Raw genomic sequence first — 21,930 nt, 5'->3', positions numbered from 1 at the left:
TCCGAAAAGAGTTTGAATCGTATAGTCCAATATTAAAAAGATTATCGCGTTTTTTAGAGCGTCCGAATATTAATGGGAGTCACTGTACATAGAATGCTGATAAACGGGGGATATCTCGGTTATTGCATCGCATTAAAATAGTTCGCAGAGTGCACTCCGCTACACAGGCAAATGTTTCCCTATCGTTTACACTTCTGTAAACGTTGTAAACGACGATGATCGATCTTAGTCATGCCCGAGGCGGCTACGAGTTTTTGGCCTTAAATCATTTCCGCGCCGTGCCGGTGATTTATGAACTACCGCTCGAGTGCAGTTTATAATTGTTATTAGTTTGTTATTACGCACGATTTTGTAACAGCCCCACGTGGCCGAACATCGCGGGTGCAACGAACGCGAGTGCAACGAGCAACCTGCTTGAAAAATGTCGAGCTTCTGCACGAAAGACGGCTCGCGGTTTCTGAGCTCAATACAAGTGTCACCCCGAAGCATCGATGAAAGTTAACTGTAAAATTGCTTTACCATTGTTCACAATATGTTTTGAATTATTAACACGTTCTGTGCCACGTGTACCTCCGATGATACACGTTAAACTATCTGTTCAGGCCGCCTGTGCCGCTGGTGGTACACGCTGACATATTTATTGGATGCGTTAAAAACATATATTTCATAACAAGCTTAAAGGGACTCCTAGACGACCAATAATATTGTCATTACGCCTATCAATGATATTAACGAGGCGCATTGAAAAGGCATATTGACTGTTTAGCACGGGTTCAAACGCATTGTCAAATAATTAATTCACTGTTAATTTGGGAGCTTCAATATTATTGTCAGCCTACATTTTTTGACAATATTATTGATCGTCCCCTTAACCCCGTAGAATATATTAGATAGGAGGGAAAGTTCTGTCCTATTTGAAAGCCAACATTTGAATCAATTTCTAAAAATATCTGTTCAATATTTGCAACAACTTCTTGCCACCTTTCGGGTAATCTGTCAATTCCCGTTTCCCAGTCACTGACTGGCAACGTGTGTTCTTGATTTACAAGCAAAACTACCTAATCAATACTTAGACTGCGAATCTTTATGCGTTTATAGCAAATTTGAGTAGATGAAGCTAAAAATTGCTGAAAAACTTTAAAAATCGAAAACGTCAATATATGATTTCTCTATTAAAATCAGTAAGGGAAGGAACAACATTCGATTTAGTTTCTATGTCTTGCAATCGATGCAGACAATGTTTATTTTGCATAACGATCCGCAGTATATCACAATAATTAATTACTACACATTCCAGTATTGTATGAGGTATTATTAAAATGAAAAAATCATACTCAATGGAATTATTCTAGCTAGGAAGAAACGTTTCATTTTCGAGTTAAGATAGCTCCGATTGTAAACGTTTAACGAAAAAGCTTACGAAAGCGGAGCAGCCAAACGATTATTCTCTCGATACAGTTACCCGACTACTGTTGTATTTGCAAACGATCCTTTTCGTGCAAAACGACCGATTCTACTTCCGTTTCGCGTAATAAGCGTGATTTGCGAGTCGAAGGAATTCCTTCGCCACGGAATAACATCGAGCTGTGTATCTTGAGAGCGAGCGAGAGATAGAGATAGAGATAGATACCGCGATTAAACGCGCGGACGTCGCGTCGCGTTTCTTGCGTGCATACATTTATCCTTGATTCGGCGTTGTGCGACGTGTTTACGCGTCGAATCGCAACGCTCGGTGTCGCGACAAGAAATGGTGACCAAGGAGAACAAGGAACGGAGAAGAGAGAACAGAACAGGTCGTGCTACGTATAGAGACTTGTTTCCCTCCCCTCGCGAAAACAAGTAAAACGCGACAAGTGCGAAAAATGTTGTCCATTCCGCGGCTTTTACTCCGTGAGTGTTGTCTACGGGGGCGTGCGAGCCGCCTTCCGCGCATTCTTTTATCAGCGAGCGATGTCTCTGGCTGTCGGAGCGCAGCTTGAGCGCCATTACAGGCGACGAGCTAGGTAACCGGCGTTGATTGGTCGGTCGGTAGCGTTGGTGGGGGTACGGCAGGGCAGTAGGCGGACGCAACGCCGGGGTGCGTCGCACCCTTCGTAATCACAGACGAGCGAGCAGTCGTCGGTAGAACATCGTGCCAACATCAAGAGACACGCGACCCGGGACAGTTTATCGCTCGTCATCGTTTACTATCTATCTTGCCGTCGTAGTGAACGGCGGGACCGCCGTTTACGCGATATTCGGTTCTTGCGATTCTATCAGGACAGTGTCGGTATCTCGTGACCAGGAGCAACATCGTTTAGGTGACTGTGAAAAGAGCAACGTTGCCCGGAATCAACAGTAGTCTCGTTTCCTCGATTCTTCGAGGCTTATCTACAATGTCGGCCGATCTCCAACCTTCACCGATGATCCACTGAAGGGACAGCGAATTTGTCCGAGCTCCTCCTTGGCTCGAGAACACTTGGACGACCCCTGCATCGGGCGAAATTCCGTGACATAGACGTAGGCTGTATCGTGGATCGTCCACATGGCGGATATCGGCAGCATGAGCATGGTCTCGTATTATCAGCCGCTCGGGCTGTACCGGCAACAACAGCAGGCCATTGGACAGCAGCAACTCGCGCAGCATGCTCAGCAACAAAGCCAGGCGCAACAGGCTCAGCAACACGCGGCTTCGTCGTCTCCCGACGGCCCACAACAATACTGGTACGGATATCCTCCTGCATATCCGCACGCGGCGCATCATCATCAAGCGCCCGGACAACAGCAATACCTGGACCACCCGGATGCCTTCCCTGGCTGGACTCATCATCATGCTCATCACTATTCCCAGCTCCAATACCAACATCATCAAGCCTACCATCAACAGCAACAACAGTCTTCGCAGATTTCCGCAGCAACCGATTGGAGCGGTGACGAAGGTAACCCCGTGGTCGTCGCCGGGGAACCTAGTCCGCCGATCACCGTCAGCGGAAGCGAGATCAGCAATCCCGGCACACCAACCACTCCGACCTCAAGCAACAACAATAATACCAGCAGCAGCACCTCAATTACCATCAACAACAACACCATCACCGTAAACAACAATAACATTAATAACGGCAACCCGAATACCACGCCGTTGAGACCCGCGCAAGTCAGGAGCCCCTACGAGTGGATGAAGAAGTCGTCGTACCAGAGCCAGCCCCAACCAGGTTAGTAAACTTTCTCACTTTTCTTTCTCCTAATGATATCTACGCTTTTCCGAAAGAAACCTAGACCGCAACATTTCCATCGAGTTTCACCGACAACCAAGACAACTGCGTTTTATTTTCCTTCGGCTCGGTGGAACTCTTAGGCCCCCTACACACGTCCGTTCTTCTAACGTGCGGTAACGGAATCGCGGTAAATATTGTATTGCGGCGTCGCAACTACGGTTCAAACAAACAGTAGCGCGTTATAACTAGTTGGGGCTTTGGGTAAAGTAGAATTTCGGGACCGTTAACCCCAAGTAAATAACTTTATGAGAAAAACGTAGAATTTGGATCTTGGCTCTTGGTTTGTTTTCGGGGCACTCTTTTGCTTGGGGCCCCGGGCATTTGCCCAAGTTACCCATTGGGTAACGCGCCATTGCAAACAAATGTGCAGCGCCTAATTGAGTCCATAGCATTTCAGATTGCAATTCCGGTACCTTACGGTCGCCGCACGTTAGAAAAACCGTTCGGACACCGCGGAAACCTTATTTACATCACCTTATTTATTATCTTATTTATTATTATTATTATCATCTTATTTACATCAGCGTCTTCGTATTCGTTGAGACACGTATCCACGTCGTTCGTCCACACGAAAACAAAAATCGCGCGGTTTCCGCCGCGTCTGAACGGGCTCTTATACAAGTATGTATAAGAATTTCCTTTCTCACCCCTGTCGCGGCGGAACATTGTCCGCATTAAACGAGTCGACAAGACTGATCGATGGATCGATTTAAAAGGCTACTCGATAACTACGATAACATTCTCCCGTCGATGATCCAGCTGGACATTCTATCGCGATCCTCCCATTGTGGATCGACGAGACACACATATTCCTAATTCGTAACAAAGAAACGATTGAAATATTTCTCTCAAAGTTTGACTCGAGCTAGCACATCGTGGTTGCCAGCTCGTACGTCATTAGAAGATTACGGGATTACGGGTTCGGGTTGATTTTCTGCTCGAACATACTATATTTACGACGGGGGCAGTGTTTGTCCATGCAATTAAACTATCCCCGGAGTTACAAGTTGCTCGCGAGTCGTAAAGACGTTCAATTAACTCGCGGAAATCTGGAGACTTCATCCGCTCGTTCCCGATTTATAGCTGCACTCATTTTTCACGAGTATGTAACGAGTATTGACCGTGTTCGTTAACCGGTTAAATGGGAACGTTTATTGTTCCGTTGATCGATCGTAGAATTGTAAATGATATCGAAGGTACCAAATTACGTTGATTTAATTGAGTTTAAAATAGTGTGATGGGAAATAATGATTGAAAGTTGAATTTCGATTTAAATTCGGTTGCTGAGAGTTTAGAAATGAATTTAGCGTTAAATATAATGATTCAACGTTGAATTTGATGTCCTAGAAATTATTGCGTACATATGATTTCTGGCGTTGTACAAATACAGTGGTTTTAATTCAGATAAATCTAATTGGCCGTACACAATTGATCATTTACTCTTAGACTCGTCTCTGTTTACAATCGATCGTTACCTTCGAATTCTGCGCCGCTAGTAGGATATATATTCGTAGTTTTCGTGGTGTTCTGTTTACGATTCGCGAATTCTTGCGAACCGTTCGAATCGAAAGATATTTTCCGTTGACGGGGCATTTTGTCGGTTAACAGATTTTTCGCGTTCGATTCTTAGGAGAATGTCAACTATACAGTAAAGTCGATTCGCGGCAAACGATCGTATAATTTCATTGAATCTGGACGTAGCTCACGACTCTCAGAAAAATATCGTAGACGAAACGTGTCTCCACGAAACGACCGTGTAGGACTTGGCGTAACATCGGGCTCGGTTATAAACGCGTCTCCGTGGTCTAGATACGGCGAACAATGCAAACATGGTAACAGACGTGTAAACATCTAATTGCTCTCAAATATTTGTGAGATAATCTCCGTCCTCTCTCGCTGTCGTCTCGATTTTCAGTCGGTCCGACCAAACCCGGATCGCCGAGACTAATTTCGAAAGAAATCAGTCCTGCGATAACGAACGAGGACGTTTCAGTCTCGAGACACACGGCTAACCTCTGACACTGACACAATACTGTCACCTGCATGATACGCTCGCAGACTGTCGAGAAAGATAGAAAAAGATTGCTATCAATTTCGGAGTAAATCCGAATTCGCGCAGGCTCGCTGGAAATAGAAGTAGCAATGGAAATCAAGTTGTCTTTATCGTTTCAAATGATGTACAATGTACCAAAGAACACTTTGAATACGCGAAAGAGAGAGAGACACGATTTATAGCTAACGCGTACAAATTGCCGATTCTCGGTTCACAAATTCGTTGGCGAAGATGGCGGCGCGGCGCGCGTCTTTCTTGATTTATTTGGACTTTGATGGTTTCGGTAAACCTTCCTGCCGCGTGTTAATTCACAGTTTGAGCTTGGCGTTAGTATTCGTACGTTGCGAAAGATTTATGGCTCGGAAAACTATGATGTAATTTCTTAAGGAACCGAAGGGAGAAACGAACGAACGAACGAACCGGCTAGGTTCGAGTTCATCTTGGAGATCGTTGTTACAGCGTATTTGTATTATGGAATCGTGTACAGTCGTCGTCTATACAGTAAATACGCTCTCTTGTACGGCTCGGGGGATTAGTATGTTATAGTCGATTTAAGATTTCGACCGGTAACGACAGAGCGACTTTTCAAAAATATGTATAGCTGTTTCCTCGACTTGCCATGGAGCGGTAAGTGAAATGAGAAATGTCTGATTAAGCAGCCGTGTGTTTTCCATTGTTGCAGCGTGCAACATAACAGCGAATTGCAACGAAAACTCGGGCCAAGCGATTCACGAGAACTGCATTCTTGACGGCTTGGGTACGACAAGTAATATTACAATTCGATTTTATCGATATTCGTGCTTCAATGTTGACGATAGCTGATCGATGGTGTTCGCATGCGTTCTATGTCTTCTAGCTGATATGTTCGTCGTTGAAGCATGCAAATACACTGCTGTGCAAAAGAAAGAAGCACCCAGTATAATTGTAAGATATAATGACAAACAATATCTTTATGTAGAAATTGTATTGTATTGATTTATTGCAATAAAACCGCAATAAAACATATTCTCAGATCTATTTAATTAAACAGCGGAATCCTTTTTTAAAACCTACTGTGTCCTTATTTAATTTTTTACGCTTTTATATTAAATATGGCCTGGTGCTTCTTTCTTTTGCATAGGTAGTAGTGTATGTCGTTGCCAGACGATTGAAAATTGCTTGATCGCGGCCTATTACATGTGTATTCCTGCTCGGACATAGACATGCTCGTTTCCATAAACATTCCAATTAACCGATGCGATGGTGCACGCTGTGCATGACGAATACCGCCCGATTTAATGTAACGATTGTAATCGGTTTACGCAAATTCATTTTCAGGAAATACATACACAGTGAGTGTACGAAGTGTTCGCACACTTTTTAAACACGAATTACTTTTTCGAAACTCGACCCAACAACTTCAGTCTTTGTGGAGACGTTGAAAGGATAGCTAATCTTGATAGCTAATGTGTAAATAATTGGTCTTTTAACCCTTTGGGGTCGAATGGCGTCACATTGACGGCATCGTGACCATGCTATTTTTCTATGATTCAATTCCTAAAGTTGCTGACAAATAATGCAAACTAAAGGTGACGACTTTTCCATTTTTTGTCCGTGCCTGTAACGAAAATTTCAAACATGTATTTTGTTAATCTATGTAAGTTATTATTAGACAGCGGATGTTTATGCAAAATAAAATCTTTATACAGTAATTGCAATTAGAGAGAGGAGCTAAGAAAAAATTATTTCGCTCATTAATAATTTTGATACAGTCAAAATAATATTTCGACACTGTTAAACTCTTTTAATCTTTTCATTGTTTTGAATTACACCTACTCATTTTTTTCATAAACGCATAAAATCCGCACAGTCTAGTTATTATACATGTACAAAGTTTCATAGAAATTGGTTGACGCGTGGATTTAGAAACCGCGGATTTTTACAATTTCTGCTATTTTCAATCATGTTTCATAAGAAGCTTGATCAATTTCGATGAAACTTCGTACATGTACATAACTTACTTAGATTTACAAAATACATGTTTGAAATTTTCATCACAGGCATGGATAAAAAATTTAAAAATCATCACCGTTACTATTTCCTTCGTCATTGCGACCAATAACAATTTAATTGAAAAAGGATTTTGAAAGGTGTACGAACACTTTGTGCACTCTCTGTATACATGTACCTTCATCCAACAACAACGTGGTCACGTTCAGTCCGTATTCAATTATCCAGTTTTCCAATTTTCCTTTACAGCAATTTCCCAAGGAAGACGAGATAAATTCGATAAATTTTGCTGGATTCGCGGTAAAGCGACACGAACGATCGCGGTGTTGGCGGCGTCTGAGCCGTTTAAACTTGAAACTTGTCTCACCCTTTGGTATCTCGCCGTTCACTTGCCAGTTTCACCCCGTATTTCTCTTTCTTCTACCGTTTCGCGAGTCGCGACCCTCCGATACCTTCTCGAGGCTATTATCTGCATTTTATGGTTATATTGCAGGCAGCCGCTGCCTCGTATAACAGCGTCCTCGTATGATTCAGAATACGTATTACAATTTCGTGATGAGAGAGACTGGAGGAACGCGTGCTAGCGAGCGAGACCGCGTGTTATGTATTAGCGGGTATTCTTGGCCGACGCGTGCGATTTTTGCTTGTCATTATTGGTCGGCATGTTCTTTCGAACGACCGCGTTTCCTTCGCTCAGCGTAATGGTGGCACGCGATTTCTCTCCCGGTTTTATTGCCGACGCCATTTTGGTTACCTTCGGCTCTGGGAAACTCGTGATAGCGATCCAAGCAAAAAAAACTTAAAAAAATTAAACCGACTTCGAAAAAACGCACTAAAAAGTATAAAATAATTTCCATTTAATATATGTGAATACACACGAACTTAAATACAATACAATCTTTTCGAAGGCGGCACAAATACGGGTACTCTAACATTTCGAGTACTCGAGCCTCGGGTCGGGACCCGAAAATGATATTCGGGCAGGGTCGTGCGGTAGACTTTTTCAATATGATGCAAGTCTTCGAAATGCCCCCTTGCCGTACCATTTCTTTTACAGTTACAGTGATTAGAACGTCTTTAAGCACAAAAATGTCGTAGAAGGGAAAAGAAAATGAATATTTTTTGTATGGCTACATTTATTTTAATGCTTAAATATTGATTACGAACGCGTAACATTCATATTTGTTAGACTTCGTTAAAAACCTTCCTCACGAGTCTGGCTCGTCAAAGTACGGCAAGGGGTTAAATGATTTTTCTTTGACCTCTCAACTGCGGAATTTAGTTTTAAAAATCCCCCACGGGGTGCGGAATTAAATCAAGCAATGACGAGTATACACGTCGAACGCAGGGTGAATGGTCCTATTATAAATTGTACGAAGAACGTGGAAAAATTACATTTTTATCGGATAAAAAATTAACAATTCATTCTTGAAAAGGTTATTGTTAATTGCACCGCAATAGAGATTTGGATTGATTTGTATACACGTCGAACGCAGTTAACTGGTGAAAATAATCTTCCGTAAATCATACCATAAATCGTATACATCAATATCAGAATAACATAGACCCATATAGAAAAGTATTGCGTAAAGATTTATATAATTATTGCTTATGCATACCCCTTACGGTGTCGCCTGATGCGGTCGCCTCTCTGTATCATAATACGGCACGACCTTGCTTTTGGGTTAGGTACGATATAAATCTTCGGGCTCCCGATACGAACCCTTTCCGGATACCCGCTCACCCCTACTATTATACATAAACGTTATTATGAAAACATGTATACTAGTGTAGACGTTCCAACCGCTTATAGATACAAGGGAAGGACCCGAAGTATCCGACTTCGATTTTGATAATTTTTTGTGAGACGATGGTATATGGATCCCTAATGATGTCTGCAAACTATTAGTTGTAGTTACTCAATAGTTTTAAAGATATAAACAATTAAACTTTCATACCTTGTATACCATGATTTGCAGCTCAAGTTTTCGAAGTTCCATTAGCCATATCTTTAAAACTATTGAGTAACGACACCTAATATTTTGCAGACATCATTAGGGATCCATAATACCATCGTCTCACAAAAGATTATCAAAATCGAAGTCGGACACTTGGGGTTCTTCCCTTGTTACATTCGTTTGTTCAACTGCAAAAGCGAAGAAGACTGGTAAACTACAAACTGTAGATTGTAGTCCACAGTCTATGTACGTAGACTGCACCCACTCACCTCTATTAAACGAACGTAGGAAACGAATTTACGAAAAAGGGTAGAGATTCGTTCGTTGAACTGCAAGAACGAAAAAGACTGTAAACTACAAACTGTAGAATGTAGATCGTAGTCTACAGTCTATGTACGTAGACTCTGCTAGCCGTTGGCAAAAGGTTAGCGAAACGGAGCAACCAACAGCTGTTAAATATGGGTCGAATGGGCGGAGTCGTCCCAATTAAGTCGTAAAACTAGACGAACGACTTGTTTTGCCAACAATAAATACTAATCAAGGGGAACGTCCGTCTGTAGTCGACAGGGGGCAGCCCGCGATACCCAATAGGTAGCCTTTTCGAGAATCCGTTTGTTGGCTTGCTTTTCGGGAAAATGACAGTGCTTGACGAAGGGACCAGGCCCGCAAGTGGTAACCTAGACAGTGCGCCCGGACCCTTTTACTCCGTTTATTATTTGTTCCGTCACGCCTGCCGTGAATTATGTCGTAGCCTCTGTGTCTATCCCAAACTTGGAATATAATACATAATAAGGCGAGGAGAGGATCGGGGACTCTCGGCACACCGTCATTCGCGTGTACAGTGGAAAACCAGAATTCAAGGGTACCGTCGTTCCTGTATCCCCATCGGTTAGGTAGTTAGGTCTAGGTAGAAGATCGTTTGTGCAGACTCGGTCAGAAGTCGTCCTAGCTACCTCATTTCTTCCGATCGTATACATGGTTGATTAAAATGCAAATGTAAATATTCAATTTGTATAAAAATTGCGCGAGAATCGCCGGTAAATTTTGCTCGATTAGGTACACGTGGGTTGCGAAGTTAGGTTTATCTTACGAGGTAGTTTCTCCGAGCTAATCGACGAAGACGGTACGGTTATTAAATATGTTGGTATCTAACCAATTATTAAACATTTGAAAAAAATTAAATGGAATTATTATAGGTCGGAAGAAATGTTTTATTTTCGAGTTCAAATAGCTCCGAGTGCAAAGGGTTAATATCCTTCTACTTTAAACATCTCGAAATAAGAAATGTATCACTTAGTCCATTTTCATAATTATGGGCACGTAGTTAGATCTGTATCAAAATTCAACTTTTAATTATTACCACGCTTATATTAACTTGCCGTGTTGTGTTGTATGTCTCAAATCTTGTAATCGAATTTTAAACCTTTTCTCATAGTCCAATCTTGCTGAAATTTTGTATACATTCTTGCTTCCGATGACAATAAAAGTGGAAAATAAAATATATAAAAAAAACTTGTTTAAAAACCACGCTTATATTAGAATGCACTAAAAAGGAGAAAACAATTTTTTTCTTGGTTCTCCATAAAATACCAAATCCAGTTAAATGATTAATCATATTTTTCCCCAAAATTTTAAGCAATTAAAAATTTTTTCTGTTATAGAATTAGTGTCGGAATAGATAGAAAAATTTAATATAGATTTAAATAAAATCATGACATCAGTGACTATAAAAATAAGAGCGTGGAGCACCCACGAAGATTACGTCAATATAGTTTAGCGCTCCACGCTTTTATATTTATAGTCACACTAATGTCATGACTTTATTTAAATTTATATTAAATTTTTCTATCTATTCCGACACTAATTTTATAACAGAAGAAATTTAAACTAATTGCTCAAAATTTTGGGGAAAAATATGATTAATCATTTAACTGGATTCGGTATTTTATGGAGAACCAGGAAAGAAATTATTTTCTCCTTTTTAGTCCATGTTAATATAAGCGTGGTTTTTAAAAAGTTTCTTTTTTTATATACTTTATATCTAAATCTAAACTCAAATTCAACTTTCAGTCACGTTCAAATGACGGGCCCATTTCATTTTGCATGTTCGCATCGATTAGAAGAGCGATTCCGCTACGCTTCCAGATTCGTTGGTGACATTTGCGAATTGGCAATCTTTGTCGGTATCTGCAAGCATCGCGATAAGTTGGGCGCGTGGAACTGATAGTGCCTTTTTTGCGACTCGTCTCCGACTTTGTAGTCAGCGACTGCAATCATTGTTTCGATGGAAAATCGCGTAAACAATCGAAATACGTTTCGCCGCGGCAACAATCCGACGCGAATAAACGAGTCTCCGTTTCGTATCTTCTCGCGAAACGGACATCGAGACACTTGATATGCAATATACAAATGTTTCGCGGCACAATAGAGGTAATTGCGATGTCCGTGACGAATGGTACCCGCGCGGATTACAGATACTGTTACAGAAGCATCCGCGACTAGACCACTCGGAATTGTCGCGGTCGACATTGGCGTTGGGGCGAAGGCTGACGGGTGTGGGTGGATGTTGGAGGGTGTCGGAGGGTGATGGAGGTTGACGAGGGCGTCGCGGAGCCGCAGAAAAGCCGGGGCACGCGCTTTCGCCATTTCGCACGGCGAAATGGAAGGGCAAACGCTATAATGGGGTGGCAACGAGTCCCGGGAGTCCAGTTTCTTTGCACCCCCGCTCTCACCCCTGGTTGTTTCTCCTCTCGTCTCTCTCACCCATTTTGCCACGCAAAATATTCGCAGCTACTTTACGCTCTCTCTCCCACCCGGATATCCGTACCCCGTATCTCGGAGAAATAACAGGCGAAATCGCGTCATTTCGACTCGGTTAATCTAAAACTGAGGAGGATACCAATTTGCTGCTCTTTTTCAAACAATTCCCACAATATATTTATAAAAATGATTTCCACTCGAAAATGTGGCATCGTTTTCAACGGCCTCTAAAATTTTCTCATCTTTCTCGCTTATCAGCACTCTCTTGTGTTGACTTTTTGTGATTCTTTTATTTCATGGCATACGCAGAAACTGCAGACGATCGGTGTAGGTAGAATTACATATTTTTCTTATACAGGGGGTGTTTCCTACTTTTCCGGCAAGATTGTATGAGCATGATCTACAACTGAAAATACGAAAAAAAAATGTTATATGAAGTTTGTTTATAAACGATGTCAAGTTTGTATCAATGCAGAAGGTGGCCATTTTGAAATGACGATTTAAAAATTTTTAACGATCCTCGTACGTTAAGAAATATCTCGTAAGTACAGGCGAAGTAAACACAATCGACCTTCCTTATTATTCAGCTTTAAGTCTGCTGTTCCGCACCTATTCAGGCTACATTCAATATTTGCCTATAATATTGTAATAAAGCGTTTATAAATAAACTTCATACAACATTTTTTTCGTATTTTCACTTGTAGATCATGCTTCTACGATCTTGCCGGAAAAGTAGGAAACACCCTGTATATGTACTCTGTTCATTCTTTTAATTGGCTTAAATTGTTCCGCTCGTTTAGATTGGTTCAAAGTTACGTTACTTGAAAAGAAATCTTTTATATTCGCCAGTGGTAGACAGACCGAAAAACTGACTTCTGCCCGCAGGATAATTTGCTATGCCTTTCTCCAAGCACAATTCCCACAATTTATTTATAAAAAGGATTTCCACTCGAACCACTTGACTTCGACTCAATGCGACAATTCCGCTATTCAGGAGGCTGTTGCGGGGATCAAGCATTGACAAGATACCGGTCGGATAAACGTAGGTGCGAGTTTTGATATCGAAGAGATGAAAAGGACCGACACGACGCGCGACGGTAATCCTCGTCGACTCGCACAGCCGCGCTCATTGTAGGAAGCCGACGCGAAACTCTCTCTTCGAACGATGCTCTCTCTTCACTGTCCTCGGGGATTTCGATAGAGTTTTTCGGATCGGGAAGTTCGGACAGCTCGGCTAAAAATCGAGTCCTTCTTTCTCCCTCTTCCGGAAACTTGTTTCGTCGGTGCGAGAACGGGTCCCATGAAAATCGACGATACAGGTTTCACCGACAATTTTTCACCGATTTAGCTGACAACAGTAACTTTTCATGTACTTTTAACAGTACTGTTTCTGATAAAAAAATTTGGTCAAAGTCGATTAAATTTGTCGACGGTCGAAATTGTTTTCGGTTAAATTCGTCGACGGTCGAAATTGTTGTCGTTCAAAATCGTTGTTGGTCAAAGACATCGTCGACCAAAGTAATTGTCGGTGAAATGTCGGTGAAAACTGTGTTGTCGATTTTCACGGGACCCGCGAGAACAGCTTCGCGAAATTTGGTCGCGTCACGAAATTATCGCCGCCTCGGCTTAACGTTTTTACGTGCGGAGGGAGATCTCTGTCGCAATTGAAGCGATGCCGCGCGTCGTAGGGTTTGGAATTTTTTGATTCGATGACAATCTTGAAAGATAAAATGTCTGTCGATAAGATTTAATGATCTTCCATGTTTGTTTACGTGCATTACTGGCTTTTCAGCGACGATTATCCTCGCACAGACGTTTCCCGGACCGGCCGCGGTCGGTCGATCGATCCGGAAAAAATCTTCAAAGTCAAAACTTCGATAGTATTCTGGTTTTTCGCGAGGTCGTCCTTTCGTGGCCCTTATCGCGAACGATGCCGTTTCTACGTTACCAAATATCCGAGATAAAGAGATTCGTAGTTTATATTTGCGCAAAGGATCAGCCCAATACGATACGTTTACTTTACAAATTGTCTCCGTATAATAGCAAGTTTCCCGATCGTGTTCGATCTTTCTTCCGAAGGTACGGCAACAAGGCTGGCCTTATTCCTGCATTACCGTGCGAAAAGGCAGGAGCGTTCGAGATAACGATCGGCCGCAATCTGGACGGGCGAAAACTCGAAATTCGATGCGTGTATCGTTGCCAATATTATTCTAATGTTTCGATAGACACTGTACCGAATTGTCTTGGCTAACACGAAGAAATGCTGATCGTTTCGATCCGTTTACCGATCTGGTAATGCATAACAATATCAGCTTCATCAAATTCGCTGAAACGGTTTCTCGCGACGTATCCGATTCCAACAATGCTGCTTTCATATACCGACGAGTATAACTACGCTGCCAATATTATTCTAATGATTCAATTTCAATGGACGCGGTAACGAATCGTCTATAAGACGAAAAAATGCTGATCGTTTCGATCCGTTTACCGATCTGATAATGTATAACAATATCAGCTTCATCAAATTCGCTGAAACGATTTCTCGCGACGCGTATCCGATTCCAACAATGCTATTTTCATGTACCGACGCGTGCGCAACGCGACACAGAGTTCATCCCATTTAACGAACGAATAACAATAATAAAAAAATCGGTTGGTCGTTCGGTGCGAGGTACGCTAATCTCGGAGATTTCGGTGCCAGCCATGCTGAATCCACCTATGTACGCATTTACGTGTACGTATAATGTATACCATCGAAAAGTCTAAGGTCGAAGCTTATTCGTGATGTCTCGAAGGCCTCGCGAGCACTCTTATCGAGGAGTGGTGGATTAACGTGCACGCCTTTGATCTCGCCGGCCGGCCTTATCTAATCGTTTTCCTTTCTCCCGTTCCGTCCCGTCTCTCGTCCCGTCCCGTTCCCTTCCATTCCATCGGCCACCTCCCTCTCTCGTTCCTTCTCGTTCTCTATTTCGTATACACGCGTATAATCGTCCTGAATGCCACGTTGAATTCACACCATCGCCCGATACGCTTGGCGGCGTCCTTTGCCATTTTTTTTCCGCTTCCCATTCCCATGCTTTCCATTCCACGAATATTCCTATTACGATAGACAAATAAAATCGACGCTTTCCATGTTTTTCTTCTTTGTCGACAATTCGATATTTTGGATGCTAGGAAATGATTTCGACCGGGCACGTCGAAGGATTACATGGTAGAATCGAGACATCCCCATGCTTTTCATTCCACGAACTGTTATACAAATATTTACATACACGGCCATTATTGCATCCTCATTTTAATTTGCATGATTTCTAGAACATTTGATATCAATTTATATGTGATCGATGTTATTTGTGATTATATGAATAATGCGAGCACGTTCGAATTTCCGCGTGCAACTGAATAACAAACTAAATAATAATGGAATTGAATTTCGTGTGCGTGTACGTGAAATAATACACGTGTGCACGTGCAGAACAATTGCGAAATGAAATATACGTCACGAAGTTTCGGAGAAGTTCATCAACAAATAACTAGACTGCGGATGTTTCTGCAATTTGCAATTTCTCTAGACGAATTTGAAGAGAGAGAGAGAGAGAGTGGAATATCAAATAAATTCTTATTTTCAATAGAAGTAGCATGACCTCTGACGTCGAAGCAAACTTAAATGAATAAAAAAAGAAATAGAAGTAGCCTTCGTAAATAAAAATCATATTAAATTCTGTCAAATTTGAGACTAGCATTTTTTGAACATTTTCAGAAGTCTTAAGTGCAGAAAGATCCGCAGTCTACGAATAACAGAACAGTAGAACTTATTTCGGGAAAACCGTACGAAATCGACACGAGGGACGGACGATGAACGATTTTCGCACAAGACCAGACTTTCGATTCACGAATGTTTTCCAATCTCGCTCGGTTACTCCATTAATACCCTCGCGAGATGTATCCACGAGCGGGATCGTCGAAAGCGTTATCTCTTTAAAGCGGTATTGACAAGAGAATTAGAGTAGCAGATATTAAACGTGTAATAACGTCGTGTCTTATCGTTGTCTTCTTCATTTTTTTCAGGAAAAACTCGAACGAAAGATAAATACAGAGTGGTCTACACGGACCACCAGAGGTTGGAGTTGGAGAAAGAGTTTCATTACAATCGTTACATCACCATGCGCCGCAAGGCCGAACTTGCGAGCAATCTTGATCTTTCCGACCGTCAGGTGAGTACCCTCATGCGAACACATTATTTTTACATGTAGGTATGATATTTCGGTGATTGTCCACAATTCGGCTTTCGACCCGAGTTCGAAACTGATCGAATCTCGGAAAGAGGAGGTGTGCATGAAACTCGGGCGATTACGAGCGGTATAATCTTAATATTATCGGTATAATTGTTATAATAGTATAATTATCGGTTCCCGATATTTGTCGCACACCCGTAACTTCTTGCCAGGAGTGAGTACCAGTTATTCAAAATAATTAGTTTCCTCGCATTGTTCACCTCTTCTATTATTCGCGATCATTCAGTACGCCTAACAACTTATCGCCACGAAAAAGCCGAAAGAAAAAAGAAAAAAAAAAACGATCTGCCGAAACCCGGGATTGAACCGGGGACATTTAGATCTTCAGTCTAACGCTCTCCCAACTGAGCTATTTCGGCTGGTTGGTAGGAGCGGCGATAACGTCGTATATAGATGTCGAGCGAATGACGCGACTGAAGAGGAATTCGATGTTTGATCTGCGCAGGTAAAGATCTGGTTCCAAAACCGGCGGGCCAAGCAAAGGAGGCTGATAAAGAAGCGGGAGGAACAGGAGCAGAAGGACGTGAAGCCGTCGATCGAGCGACTTTCGAGCAGCGCGATGGCCGCTATGAACCTCGAAGGTATTCCACACAACGCGATGGCCGCTATGAACCTCGAAGGTATTCCACACAACGCGATGGCCGCTCTGACCCTCGGCGGAATGGCAGGTATGCCTGGAATGGGTGGAATCCACAACGGTATGATGCACAACGATGGATTACCGCCCCACGGTATCGGGCATCAGCCGCACGCCCATTAGGGCTGCAGGCGAGCCGAGCTAAGCTCGAACTTTCCCTCAGTAGAATCTTCGTTGTCCTTAGTGACGGAAGGCGACGCCGCAATAGTTCCGGATGTTCGCGCGCGTTCCATACAGTATTATTTTGAACTTCTCTGGAACCGAGTTGAGTTTAGGATCTAGTTTGTGTTGAAACTGTTTTTGTTTTCTTTTTTTTTTAAAGTATTATGGCTGTACTATTATAAGAAACAATAAATTGTTTGAATTACTTACGAACGTAAAGTTGTTATTCAATACGAAAGCGTCACACGCCTCTCTTGTTTATGCGGTTTCATTCTGTCGGTGAAATTGGGGTGTCGTTTTCAGCAGCCTCTAAAGTTCTCTCATCTTTCTCAATCTTTTTTTTTGTGATTTTTCTGGTTTCAATCGTGCACACAAAACTACAGGCGATCGGTGTAGGTAGAATTATTTTTGTATACGCTCGGTTCGTTCTATCGTGAAAGATTCAGAGTCGAATTATTATTAAGGGAAAAAGAAGGAAAAAAAAGTTGTGTTATTTTGTTCTATTTTACGTAATTGACCTAAGTTGTTTCAACGTTTTAGAATTAGCTCAAAGTTATGTTAGTTGAAAAAAAAAAATCTTTTGTATTCGTTAGTGGTAGACAGGCCGAGGAAAACTGACTTTTGCCCAGATAATCTGGGTTTCTTTCTCGCTGTGCGTCGCGCGTCGCTAATCTTGTTAGTAGACTGTGGATCGTTATGCATTTTCCACGAAAGAGGCTGGGTGTAAATTCAAACAGTGCAGAGATTAAACCTTTGCACTCGGAGTAACGTCAACTCGAAAATGAAACGTTTCTTCCGACCTGGAATAGTTCAATTCTATATTAATTTTTTAATGTTTAATCATCTAAACAATATTTTGAACAAAGGTACATACAGCAATTTTAGTGGCGCGACTCCGAGTCACCACTCGTGACGTGATGGTTAAAACAGTTTAAGACAATCGACGCGTTTCTCACAACTGAATAAAATCACTAAAGGGAGAAAATCAACTCCTACTTGGTTCTTATATTTTATTTTATTTTTATTTTCCATAACGGTCCGCAGTCTGCTTGTTAGGCACGCGTAGGAACGCGCAGTATTCTCAAAGCTTTCGAGGGCAGTTTTGTACAAGCTGTAACACGCTTTCGTTACGAATTGTAAATATGTAGGATAAAGTTTATGACGCCGGAACCCCTTGGCACTGCATCGTACACAGTATTCACGCTCCCGTGTATCGGCAAAAGAAAAAAAAAAAAGAGAAAAACGTGATCGTTGTTTTTTTCCGCACGGAGGTCGGACTTTTGATTCTCTCGACGGATTTCCGAACAGATGACCAGAGAGTCTCTCCTCCAGCCTTTGGTTCCCGAGAGTTATTGTTTTTAGGAAAAATGGTATTACAAGTCAAGCTTTATTTCGTGAGAAAAGTGATATCGCATGGTAGCCTAAGTTGATAGAGAAACGCCGCTCAGTGGAGGAAAGTGATGGATTTTGCTCCATAATCGAAGAACATTCGATAGAAATGAGATAGAGCGACGATTTTCTTTTGGATTAAAGTTGAGAAAATGATACGATTTCATTAATTTCTTTCGCGCAAATCGATTTTTTTTCAAAATCCTCCGGTAGTAATACTGCAAGTTCAACAGAGATTTTCAAAGTTAAGAAACTTTCAAAATCTATGTTCCCCTTATTCTGCAAAATACCTCGACTTCAATCTAAAATAAAAGTCATCGCTCTGTCTCATCACTATCGAGAGTTCTTCGATTTCGACGCGAAACTCCTCACTGTGCCCCATTGTGCGTCGCGCCGCGGCTCATTTAATATCTAATAAAAAAACAACAAAAAAAAAAGTTCCCGTCCTAGCGAGGTACATACATATACTGTACACTGTTCATGTTCATGTTCATGGGCACATGAATACGAATATGTACATATATGAATATGTATATGTACACGTATGTAGAACCGATTTTTCAAATAATCGGGACAAGTGAACATTTGGAAAATCGTCGTCTATACCGGAGACCGGATTGCTATTGTTGCGCGGGCGCGATACAAATTCGTCGATGATACTTGGTGAAACAGCGCGTATATACCCGAAAGAAATCGCGGTTGACCTCGGTCGAAGCGCGCGATTTCTTCGGGGCGGCAACCATAGTTCGCTAAGAGACGCGCGAACCACCATTTTGATAAACACTCGGACATTGATCCCATTCAGACACGGCGGAAACCGTGCGGCGGATCTTATTTATATTAGCTTTACGTTCTTATTTACATTATCCAAAATAAAAATCACGCGTTCGAAAACGCGCAGTTTCCGCCGCGCCTGAGCCGGTTCTTAATCAATCTTTATACGTCTGTGTAAACGGAAGAAAAAAGAAACGTGCAATCGTACATACGTTATTATTTCGCGCTGCATCGTTATGTAATCACTAGACTGCGGATCTTTCCGCGAAATAAGAAGTTTCTTCCTGCATTGAAAATAATACGATAAATTCTTCTAATATCTTCACCGTTTTAAATGTCGTGCACATAATCCGCAGTCTAGTAGCCACGTGTACAGTTCTAGAATTTTAGCAGCGAGAAATTGAGGGTGCCGAGAGAGCGAGACGTGATCGCGGTACAGTGTCTTTTCGAAACCACTCGTTGAAATCACCGCACCGGGCCGAGAAACTACAGATTATATGTATGTATATCTATCCACTGTGACCGTCCGTCGCGTCACGTCGGTGGTAGAGAGCGTATTCATCGAAGCCTATACGTAAACAGAGTGCCTTAATCGACGAGAACGAAAGTCATCATCGACGTTGAACATTTTAAAATTGTATCAATCTTCAATCCTTCGACCGTTATCGTCGGTTCGGTGTTCTCCTCTCTTAACGCGTTCCGTTCTTCACGCAGATCGTTCATTTCCCTCGAAACGTCCGATACGCATAACTTTCGAATCTTTTCGCACGACAATAACAGACAGAAAAGATCACGTTTTCGGTCGAATAATAGCGAGAGCCAGCGGTTTTTAACAGCCGCGTGCCTTTGAGCGTCAGGTACACTACCCATCGCTTAACTCTTTGGACTCGAAGAACAATTTCAATTCCGTAATTAAGACATCTTTCAATCCAGAAGAGTTTTATTCATGCATATGGATTTTTAACAATTTCTTTTTAGCAATTTAAATTTTGACTGGCGTCCCACAGTCGCCATTCGAGTGCAAAGGGTTCAACACGCGATTACGATTTACTATTTACTACTTTTCTGTAGTCGTACGTGTGTGCGCGCGCGCAGCTGTAGATGCGAATCGGATAGATAGAGATTTTAATCGATCCGGAAGTCTCACGTGAACAATGTCTATGTACATATATCGACAAGTACCTGTCAAAAAGCAGTAAACATAAGTTATTACATTAGTTATTAATATTAAGAATACTATGAATGTTAGCCGATCGTTAAGTCTAGTATTATATCGATATGTGATCGCATTTTAATATTTCAAAATACACGGTCTCATGTTTAGAAACACGATATAACTTTTCCTTCATTGTCAGCCTTACTTCATCCCAATTGTTGCTCCTTGGACTCGATCCGACCATTTTTTATTGTTATTATTATTCAGACGTCCGTCTTCCATGAAACGGTGGATTCCTGTAGAAAGAAAGGAAACGTATCTGAATGTTCATACGTAAATAATGGCGTAAAAGTGTGTAATGCGGTTTACTGCGGTTTACGGATCTTTATGCATTTATGGCTTCTGAAAACGTTCAAAAAATGGTAGAACATAAAATTAGGCAGAATTTTTATTTATTTCAGATCTGCAAAGACTACCATTACTGAAAACAACATTTTATTTGATTCCACTGTCTCAGAATTCGTCTACGAAAATTGCAAATTGCATAAACATCCGCAGGATACTTATAACTAACTATACTGCAGATCTTCATGCATTTATGGCTTCAGAAAATGTTCAAAAAATGGTAGAACATAAAATTAGGCAGAATTTTTATTTATTTCAGATCTGCAAAGACTACCATTACTGAAAACAACATTTTATTTGATTCCTCTGTCTTCGAATTCGTCTAAAACGATTGTGAATTGCATAAACATTCGCAGTCTACTTATAACCGATCCCGTTGAAAATCAGTGGAATGCACACCACTGTCCGGGCTCTGTGGCCCGTTCCTCGTTCCAGGAGACGAAGCTGCGAAGGTGGCAACGAGTCCCGCGGGAGCCCTCAGCTTAACTACCAGATCGATGTCCGACCCCAGCCTCTCTTCATCCTCTCGATCCCCTGAAAACAACCCCGACTACTCGCGCACACAACTGTTAGCGGTGTTACCCCCTACTCCTGGCCGCAGTCATTGAACGTCGATCGGAGAAACCGCCGCGCTGGCACCGGGTGCCAAACGATCCTTTCGACCATGTCTACAAAAGTCGCGTAAACACGCCGAACAGCCGAAAGAAAAGAAATAGAACGATTGTTTTGCGAGAACCGAGGACGAGATTAGACGATCGTTCGCGGTCCTGGTAACGAACGTAACGATCGACCATTAGAAACGGTTCCATTGCTGTAACGGTGGCGCGGAGCTGTGTATGACTCCCACTAATATTCGGACACTCTGAAAAAGACGATTACTTTTTTAATATCAGACTATACGATCTGAACTTTTTTCAGAAGTTAGAACAATTTGTTTGCTGCACAACGTGAATGAAATTAGTAAGCAACATTGCAAGTTGTCCAAATTGCAGAGAAAATACTAAAAATTGTACTTTACTCCTTTTTTATGTGGGCTTGTATGGACAATTTCGAAAACACGTTTCGTAGATCTGTATCCATGTGAAACATGTTTTGAAA

The 21,930-nt window shown here is 41.8% G+C and overlaps 1 protein-coding gene and 1 non-coding gene across 2 annotated transcripts; one reads left to right on the top strand and one right to left on the bottom strand.

The window, feature by feature from the left end:
* Positions 1 to 1,865: 1,865 nt before the first annotated feature.
* On the top strand, positions 1,866 to 20,596 carry Cad (homeotic protein caudal). Its single transcript, XM_076433498.1, has 3 exons — positions 1,866 to 3,191; positions 16,083 to 16,228; positions 16,755 to 20,596. The coding sequence occupies exons 1-3, from the start codon at positions 2,525 to 2,527 to the stop codon at positions 17,067 to 17,069; spliced, it is 1,128 nt and encodes a 375-aa protein (XP_076289613.1). The 5' UTR covers positions 1,866 to 2,524; the 3' UTR covers positions 17,070 to 20,596.
* On the bottom strand, positions 16,596 to 16,668 carry Trnaf-gaa (transfer RNA phenylalanine (anticodon GAA)). The gene has a single exon. It is a non-coding gene; the product is annotated as a tRNA-Phe (tRNA).
* Positions 20,597 to 21,930: the final 1,334 nt, after the last annotated feature.

The sequence above is a fragment of the Lasioglossum baleicum genome, chromosome 11, assembly GCF_051020765.1.
Source record: "Lasioglossum baleicum chromosome 11, iyLasBale1, whole genome shotgun sequence".
In the NCBI taxonomy this organism is placed as follows: Eukaryota; Metazoa; Arthropoda; class Insecta; order Hymenoptera; family Halictidae; genus Lasioglossum; species Lasioglossum baleicum.
Note: the sequence above shows the minus strand (reverse complement) of the source record. Positions and strands in the feature narration are given on the sequence as shown.

Coding starts and splice junctions, on each gene's coding strand:
- Cad (XM_076433498.1), top strand. CDS start 2,525: ATGGCGGATATCGGCAGCATGAGCATGGTCTCGTATTATCAGCCGCTC. Junction 3,192..16,082: donor CCAGAGCCAGCCCCAACCAG/GTTAGTAAACTT, acceptor CATTTTTTTCAG/GAAAAACTCGAACGAAAGAT. Junction 16,229..16,754: donor TTGATCTTTCCGACCGTCAG/GTGAGTACCCTC, acceptor TGATCTGCGCAG/GTAAAGATCTGGTTCCAAAA.